General features: G+C 44.7%; 1 protein-coding gene and 1 long non-coding RNA gene across 2 annotated transcripts in view; one reads left to right on the top strand and one right to left on the bottom strand.

Moving 5' to 3' along the window:
* The first annotated feature begins 456 nt into the window (after positions 1-456).
* Positions 457-9,628, top strand: part of LOC133505241 (uncharacterized) — a 67,435-nt gene continuing 58,263 nt past the window's right edge. The window contains exon 1 of the long non-coding RNA XR_009796182.1: positions 457-713. This is a non-coding gene — a long non-coding RNA (uncharacterized LOC133505241). The remainder of the gene's footprint in view (positions 714-9,628) is intronic.
* LOC133505240 (LHFPL tetraspan subfamily member 6 protein) overlaps positions 7,083-9,628 on the bottom strand; it is a 62,803-nt gene continuing 60,257 nt past the window's right edge. Inside the window, exon 4 of the mRNA XM_061828303.1 lies at positions 7,083-9,273. Coding sequence (XP_061684287.1) covers positions 9,155-9,273 — 119 coding nt within the window. The 3' untranslated portion in view covers positions 7,083-9,154. The remainder of the gene's footprint in view (positions 9,274-9,628) is intronic.

Here is a 9,628-nt window from a genome sequence, read left to right as displayed (position 1 = left end):
AATCTGTCTTGTTGGTCGGCACGGTGGGTCAGCTGGTGAAGCATTGGCCTCACAGTTCTGAGGTCTCGAGTTCAATCCCGGACCCTCTTGTGTGGGGTTTACATGTTCTCCCCATGCGTGGGTCTACTCCGGGCACTTTGGTTTCCTCCCACATCGCAAAAACATGCAACATTAATTGGACACTCTAAATTGCGCCTAGGTGTGATTGTGAGTGCGGCTGTTTGTCTCCATGTGCCCTGTGATTGGCTGGCAACCAGTTCAGGGTGTACTCTGCCTCCTGCCCGTTGACATTTGGGAGAGGCTCCAGCACTCCCCGTGACCCTTGTGAGGATAAGCGACTAAGAAAATGGATGGATAGATGGATGGATAACCTGACCAGGTAACTGACGAGATAATGAGGCACACCTGGACAAGACCCGAAGGGCTGGAAGCAGCTGATTGGGCGAGAGATGGAAGAGGGCTAACGCAAACCGGTGAAAATGAAAACCGAACGAGGGAGACGACTTGTTCCACAGGAACAGGAAAGTGAGGAAAAATATGAAACAAAACTTAAATATAATCTCAACAAACGCACAAATCATGACATTAAATGTTTTTGGAGATGGTAACAGGGGAAAATAATTCATTTGGATACATTTGAGTTGGCCTGCTTTGTTAAAAAAAATCCTTAGTTGTGACGTTCCCTCGCAGAAGGAATCCCGTCGGGCACGAAGGTAAGTTTGCTTGCAGATTAATATCAATGATCGCATAATAAATTGATTTTGTTTTGATTGAATTAGATTAGTGATTCAATCTGCTTAGGTGGTGGTGTTTCGTGTTGCTAAATATTGTGAAATGTAGTGAATTCGGAGATGCGAGGACTGTGGCTGACTGCGATGATATGTGCAAGTCTCAAATCTTGACCGACAAGTTTCAAGCAGGTTCCGAGTTGTTGTTGCCACTTGCGTGAATTGGTCGGGACTCGGTTCAACACCAAGTCTGAAAAAGCAACAATTTGCAATCGAGTCATGGGACTGGAGTTCTTCACCACTGAAGCAATCAAAGCGTCGAATCTTGGACGCGTCTGACTTTGCCTGGAAATTTGATTCGATGGTGTTCTAGATCTCATTAATCGTGACTGTCGGGTATCATTTCGGCCCTTGACCGAGACTGTCAGAATTGTAATCATATTAAAATGATGGATGATCCACGACCATCGGAATCTTTGAATGCTTTGGAAAAAGTCATTGGCAACAATTTCATTGTCCAATTACTGATCCTAATTTAATTCATTCTAATATGGGAGCTATCTAAACTTCTGCCTTAAATAGCTTTCAAATAGTTTTACATTGGGCGGCATGGTGGAGCAGCTCGTGAAGTATTGGCCTCACAGTTCTGAGGACCTGGGTTCAATCCCGGCCCCGCCTGTGTGGAGTTTGCATGTTCTCCCTGTGCCTGCGTGGGTTTTCTCCGGGCACTCCAGTTTCCTCCCACATTCCAAAAACACGCAACATTAAATGGGCAATCTAAATTGCCCGTAAGTGTGGTTGTGAGTGCGACTGTTGTCTGTCTCCATGTGCCCTGCGATTGGCTGGCAACCAGTGCAGTGTGTACCCTGCCTTCTGCCCATTGACAGCTGGGTTAGGCTCCAGCACTCCCCGCGACCCTTGTGAGGATAAGCGGTGAAGAAAGTGGATGGATGGATGTATTTCAGTGTAACTTTTCAATGTTAACAATTCAACTGGCTACAATTCGCTGTCTAAAATTCACAGTCTGTGCCACCAAGCAGGGTTACTTCAGGTCAGAAACAAACAGCCAGCCAATCCAGTTACGCTTTCTTAGTATGTGATCTCACGTGACTCCCTCCCACATCCCAAAAACATGCAACATTGGATACTCTAAATTGCCCTGAGGTGTGATTGTGAGTGCGGTCTGTTTGTCTCCATGTGCCCTGCAATTGGCTGGCAACCAGTTCAGGGTGTACCCCGCCTCCTGCCCTGTGACAGCTGGGATGGGCTCCAGCACCCACCGTGACCCTTGTGAGGATAAGCGGCAAATGAAAATGGATGGATGAATGGATAGTTTTACATTTTGAGCCACACTCACTGATACACATTATTCATTTATTGAGTGGAACAAGCGCACAAACTCAAAATGAAAAGACCTGGACTCTTTATTCATTAGAAAGGTAACCCCCTTCCCGAAAAAAGTATTTCGGGGGGGGGGGGTTAATGACTAAATGACATTTTGCTTCATGGTAAAAATATGTCACTGCGATTGGCTGGCAACCAGTTCAGGGTGTAGCCCGCCTCCTGCCCTTTAATAGCTGGGATAGGCCTCCAGCTCTCCCCTTGTGAGGATAAGCGGCTAAGACAATGGATGGATGGAAATTGATTTGACAAACAAGAAAGTCTGATTGCAGATTTGGTCACGGAAACAAATGAAATTGTGTCAGCATGTCTATCATGGGCGGCACGGTGGATCAGCTGGAAAGCGTTGGCCTCACAGTTCTGCGGTCCGGGTTCAATCCTGGACTTGCCTGTGTGGGGTTTGCATGTTCTTCCCTGGATTGGATGGATGTCTATCATGAGTAGACCCACTAAAAGTTCTCCAGAAGTCGTGACCAAAATGAGACAAAAATATGTATACATATACCAGACAGATGGCAGACACAAAAATGACAAAACTTTTTAGATCTGATCTCGGCGAGTGGCATGAAGTCAACTATATCAGCGCCACAAAGTCCAAGATGGAACAAATGTGTGATGGGGCTCCAAGAGATTCACGGGCGCCCCTAAATGTCAGGAATGTACACTTGCAATAAGGCAAGATATAAATCCGCCGTCTGCGGGGAGCGCGAGGGCCGCTTCATTTCTGCTCGCAGTTTTCATTCGAGCGCCGGCACCAGATCCCGTTGGAATTGTCATGTTTATTATTCTTTTGAACTACCGCTGCGGAGTCACAAGCATCCAATCCCGGTGAAAATGTTTTTTTTTAAGGGGACCACCCAGACTCACTCCACTGGAAAGTTGGGGGAAAAAAAGAATCAGCCGCCTTTCAACGATCAATACTCAATTCAGCGGACATGTCTATCATTACGAGACACACACCCCAAAAAAAGTCGCAAGGACGTGTGACGCAAAATTGAACAGTTAAGGGGGTCGTTTTGGTTTGAAGTGTTCATTGCAGGCAAGCATGGTGTCAACGTTTGATCATTTTGATGAGGTTGCCGTTCATCACCGCTTGCGGCTTTAATCGTATTTTTCACCCCCCCCCCCGTTTCTCTCGACTGGTTCAGACTTCTAAAATAGTCACAAAAAATTTACAGAACCCCCATATTTTTGCATTTCAAATTTTCAAAGTAAGGAATGTATATTTCCAGTCCCATTCTCATTTCTCAATAGATTCCAACTTATTCAGGAAATGTAAGGGGCTATTTATGAAATTCTCAAAATTCACACATCCTAAATCAAATTCCTACATGGTTAGATGTATTTGACATTTTTAGTTTCTCTCTCCATATTTCTCACACAATACAAATCATTCCAACACAAAAGTGTTCATCTCCGATCTTGACAGGTAGCATTTGATGCATTTTCACAAACAATTTCCCAATTTGAGACAGGCGTTACATATTTCTCTCCTTTCACGCTCTTCAAGCAATTCAAACCATCTTAAGTCCATCCATCCATCCATCCATCCATGTTCTTAGCCACTTATCCTCACAAGGGCCGTGGGAGTGCTGGAGCGTATCCCAGCTGTCAACGGGCAGGACCCGGGGTACAGCCTTAACTGGTTATCAGAGGGCACATGGAGACAAACGGCTGCACTCACAATCACACCTCGGGGCAATTTAGAGTGTCCAATCAATGTTGCATGTTTTTGGGACGTGGGAGGAAACCGGAGTGCCCGGAGAAAACCCACGCAGAAACGGGGAGAACATGCAAACTAGTCCCAAAAAAACTCAGCTCAGTTGCATGTAGAACGCAAGCCGACCTCGAACTGAACCAGGGGAGAAACCGACCAAGGTAACTATCGACCCGTTCTGACCAGATAGTGTGAACGACTGTGACGCGCCCCGATGATGCCCCACAAAAGAACCGACGACGTCAGAAATCTCAGGAGTCTTTCACGATTGCTTTAATGGCTCCTCATCACGCCCGAAACAGCGGTATTAAAAAAAGAAAAAAAAAAGTGCAATATGTTCGCACAGCCTGGTGTCAAAGGAGCACAAAGACTAGCCTGGGAGAATAATTACCTCGCTATAGTTCTGTTGGGTGGGGGGGGGGAACATAATTACAAAGAATTAACTGATGGATCTAACGGATTGCCGAGCTCTCGGATGGAAGAGCCGCACTGCCAATTCCATAGACTATAAATGTCCAGCATTATCACCATATCATTATTGGAAGCTTGCTCGTAATTATTTTATTTTTATTTTTTTAACCTGCTCAAAACACAGAGAAAAACAAATGAAAATATCGATCAAGTGATGCGGTGTAACTGGAAAAAATAATCAGTTGAGACATCCGTAAGTCAAGGTCACGCTGTATATTCCAGACTCATCTTATATATTAACCTCGCTTTTCCATGCTGCAACAATGAGGCACTCTAAAGCAGCCATCAGATCGAAGCCACAATCTACGAGAATCAAAAATCTGGAAAACTGAAACGATGGGAGTTTAACACCATCTACAAAAAAATTGACACTGATGAACTCACAACAATACCTTATCATAAGAGAGAAAAAATACATACAGCTGTAGGAATGTAACTTCCCCCCACACATTGTGTTCCTCATGGAATGTTTTTTTTCCCCATGGAAAATAAAATAAAAAAAAAGACAATAAAATGGGCCCTTTTACAGGTGGTGTAAAACGGGTAATTGACAAGCGTTCAGTGCAAGGATGGAGCCTGCCTTTCGTTCTGGTCTTGGATGACCGTTTTGACTGCTCCATTCACGGTATTGAAGTGAAGCAAATGTGGTTTCTCACGTCACATGCTTTTTCTTTTCGATTAAAAAAAAAAAAAAAAAAGTTTTTACCAAGTGCAGCCCAGTTGAGTTAAGCACATTTCAAGTGGGGTCCAAAGATTACACGCCGCTCTGGACGCCCCACTTTCCCTTCGCCAGTTAGCATCCTCCAAAAACAGCAGTCCTAGCCTGTTACCACGTTTCCAGCCGCCGCGTGAGGATTTTAAAGGGGCATATTATGGAAAGGTGACTTTAATTGCCAACAGTTGGGGTCCCTGGAGTGCCCGCCCACCATCAAGTGTGAAATTGCACAATCAAGTAATCTTTTGTCATCTGCTTGTTTCTGAGCAGTGAGGAGTTGTGAATTTTGCAAATTACAGCTGCACATTTATTCACAGAATAGCCGCACTCAAAGATTTTTATTTTTTTTCCCCTGTCACATGGCAGCCAGGCTGAGTGAAGATCCTGAGCCACTTTTTGTCATGAGCAAGGCTTGGCCACTGTCAAGAGGGGCGTTTCACAGTGGGACTGTAATTAGACGAGCATTCAAGTTGGAGTTTTTGGTCACTGGCATTTGCCAGTTCGTTGCCTTGCGTTAGTGAGTTCTATTCGCTGCCTGTGGTACTCTATGCGGAAGTTGGAGCAACCCTAGTCAGAGGCATTCTGTGCCCTTTTGTTTGATCCTGTCCTGTTGAGTTGTTAGTTTGCCCCATAGTCATCGGACCTTGATGCATGTCTTTTGGATCCCACCTAGCCTAGCGTTTGTGTACCTCTGCCTTGTCGGACTGCTACACCATGTATGACCCGGTTTCCGGAATAAACTACATTGAACATTATGCCTCTGCCTCGAAGTCCTGCATTTGGGTCCGCTCCCGTACCGGAGGTTCGTGACACTTTTAAGTGCCTACTACAGTGCGTTGCAAAACTAACATGTCCAAGCCAAAAGCTGTAGAGATGTCAATTTTACAATGACATTACCACATCGCATTTTTCCACCTTTTTGATTTTAGATGCTGGGTTGTGAAACTCATTTTTGTCTCAGGCCGCATTGTATAATGATTTCTGTCAGAGGGCCATTCGAAGGGTGAAACCATATAAATGTTTATTCACCAAATGATACGATAATATTACCATTACACAACAAATTGAGGGAGAAGTTTTGAAATCAGAAGACAAGGATAAGAGTTTATATTTACTGTGGAAGAAGGGTTGGCTCACAGTGAAATGCACTATCTCAACGTTATTGTTTATTATAATGGCCATTTGGAATTTGGGTAAAGATTTAAGAAATAAAAACTTTTTTCCTCAACTCTGTTCCAGGAATTTCCATAAATGTGAAGCACTTGTCAAATGCTCATCCCAAACGAACTTGATTGGGTTGAAGTCTGTTGGCTGCCTTTCTGTTTTTACTTTCAATTTAAAAATTAATAAGGATGAAAACAGACCCAAAAAGTTTCACACTTTTGCTCTTCCACGTTTTGAGAACTGAGGTAGATGCTCACTTTGACACAGTGACCCTCAAAGCAGTCCAAGTGAAGCACGAAATTGGGTGTTCTATTGTAGTCTATTTTGTTTTCATTCGATATTTTGAGAAAATCACGTCACCGTCGTGTCACCTGACGAAAATGAAAGATTTCTCTTCATTCACCCTGGAATTGTGCTGACGAGGCGTCCGCCGTGCCCGTGGGTCACTGAGCGGAGAATAAAGATGAAGCACTACGCTAACAAGCGGAAAGAGAGGGGCGGGATTGCCGCTCATTGTGAGGAAACGTGCATGCTAAGCAGATGGAAATGAGCTGACTTAGCACTAAGGTCTCCGCTGTATGGACACGTGTCTAAAAATAGCCAGTGAACGTAGCGCAATCCCAACGGCGGTCGGTTGTCTGTAGCCTGCTGATCAGAAGGCAAATAACTCGGGGCGGAGGTCGCGGGATGGAGCACATCGATAAAAGTTATTCCCAGCGCCCCGCCTGTCCTTATCCTCCGTATCGATTGGGAAGGGGAGGGGTTGGTTCTCCCGTGGGCACTGAAGAGGATCAAGGAGGTCATGGGAATTTAAAAAAAAAAAAAAAAAAAAAACTAACTTTGTAGGAATGCGAGCTCCCAGCGACCACGCAACACAACGTTTTCCATAAACATTTATTTACAAAACAGAATAATTTGAGGTGTGAATACAAAACAAAACGTGCTGTTTTGATAAAACTACATCATCATCATAGACAACAGATACGATACACATCCTTCTTTTGGGATTATTGCATTTCGGGGTGGTGGCGTTTAAGGCGAGGAAGACACAGGAACACTTCACGTTACAATGAAGTCAGAAATATTATTATTAATTTGACTTACGTCTTCATTACAGGACACATAAACATCAAAAGGGAAAGTCAAAGAGACAGGGAAAGGAAGAGAAATTATTAAAGCGTTACAAACAGGTTGGTCCACACATAAAGAGAATGTTTCAAAGCTGTGAGCGGAAATACGCTCCTCTGAAAATGTGTTGGCTTCCTGGGGAAAGTTCAGGATGAAGCTCCAAATGAACTACGACCTCTACTGGCCGATTGAACTTGACCCACTTTCAACACGTGCAACCGTTCAATTTGTCAAAAGTTTTTGTTCAACTTCCTCTGCAGGGGACCTTTGAGGAACGGCAAAATTCACATAAGATTTTTGAGACAGAAATTGACCTAATCACACTCGCAAAGTTTGTCTTGTGTTAATATTTTACCAATATAGTAACAGTTGTATGTGTAATGTGTTTCTATGTTACGCACCTTTTTGATGTACTTCCCAACAACGGGTTACCTTCATTTTCTCCCCCAAGTGCAGAGACGTTCGAACAACAAATGCATCATACTTTGACATTTATACCGTCTCACTCTTATTAACTAAATCTTCAAAAATGGCTAATATTTGAGCAGACCCGACAGAAAAGCCAATTGTTTCCATTTCACATACCATTTATTATTACAGTATTATTTTTTTTGGGGGGGGGGGCGGCACGGTGAATCAGCTGGTAAAGCGTTGGCCTCACAGTTCTGAGGTCCCAGGTTCAATACCGGACCCGCCTGAGTGGAGTTTGCATGTTCTCCCCGTGCCTGCGTCGAATTCCTCCGGGCACTCCGTTTTCCTCCCACGTCCCCAAAACATGCAACATTAATTAGAGACTCTAAATTGCCCCTAGCTGTGGTTGTGAGTTGGTGTCAGTCTCCCTGTGCCCTGGGATTAGCTGGCAACCAGTCCAGGGTGTACCTTGCCTCCTGACAGCTAGGATAGGCTCCAGCACTCCCCGTGACCCTCGTGAGGATAAGCGGCAAAGAAAATGGATGGATGGATACGTCATACTTCCTTGGCAATGATAGTGTCTCACTTTATTTGCAAAATCCTCTAAAATGGATATTTGAGCAGACCCGACACAAAAGCGAACCGTTTCTATTTGACATACCCATCCATTTTATTTGCTGCTTATCCTCGCAAGGGTCGCGGGGAGTGTCAATTGACAGGAGGCAGGGTACACCCTGGATGGGTTGCCAGCAAATCGCAGGGCACATAGAGACAAACAGCCACACTCACAATCACACCTACAGGCAATTTGAAGTTATTTCATATACCATTTATTATTATTATTGCTGTTTTTGGAGGGGGCGAGGATGCTGGCCGCTGAGGCCACACATATCTCACATAACAGAAACCGGCACACTCTTCAGGTTCCAACGGAACTTCAGGGAGACTGGAAGAGTCACAGAAAAGCATAGAAGAGGACGTCCTTGGAAATTTTCATAGATCAAACACCTGTTGTGAATTTTGCCGTTCATCTCCTTGTTACAAAAAAGCCACTTGTGCAAAAAGCTTCTGAAAAATTAACAGTTGGACAACTGCAAGTTTAGGGAACCTCAAAGTACTTTCATCTGTTAAGGTTTTTGTTGTATCGTAGTGCATTTTAGATTCATCCTGAAATTTCACCTCACAAACAAATATAGTGAAGCCCATCTACTTGCAGGGATCAGCAAATTGGCGAAATCGCTAATTCCTAACCACGACTATGCGGGAGTTCGATGCATCCCTAACTTCTGAGAGTAGTGTATGCACATATGTTTGTGTGTGTGTGTGTGTATGTGCTGCATTATGGAAGAGTCCCTGCAGTTTGTCCCTCGCTGTGCACCGTAGTCACGCCATGCCATCAGACCCGCTCGCCGTGGCCGGCTAGTACGGGTACTGCTTCTGCTTCTTGCCGGCAAAACACGACAACCAGGTGCACAGCAGCATGGCGCCTGCCGCCCCGGCTCCCGTGCAGTAATAAGCCCACCCGATCTGGCAGGACCCTGCGGAGAGAACGTGGACTGTTAGCCGTCAAATGTGAAATGAAAACGTGGCGTAGGCTAGGCAAGTCAGACTCATTTTTGTCAGGGGCCTTAGAGGGCCATTATGACTAAAACACCGTAAACATGTTCAATTGCATTACATATGTGATACAGATTTGACAAATATTTGATTTTCGCAGGCCGTATAAAAACTTGTGTGGGGCAGATCTCGGCCCCCGGGCCTTGAGTTTGACACCTGTGGGCCGTATGCGCTAACAAGCAGATGAACTGCGCGAAAAATCACGCAAAATGTTAGCATAACGATCGCCTCTTTAAAAAAAATTGCTCTATTGTTGCCCATGATCGTGAAGTTTGA

The sequence above is a fragment of the Syngnathoides biaculeatus genome, chromosome 8, assembly GCF_019802595.1.
Source record: "Syngnathoides biaculeatus isolate LvHL_M chromosome 8, ASM1980259v1, whole genome shotgun sequence".
Taxonomy (NCBI): Eukaryota; Metazoa; Chordata; class Actinopteri; order Syngnathiformes; family Syngnathidae; genus Syngnathoides; species Syngnathoides biaculeatus.
The sequence above is the reverse complement of the archived record's forward strand: the minus strand, read 5'-3'. Positions and strand labels throughout refer to the sequence as shown.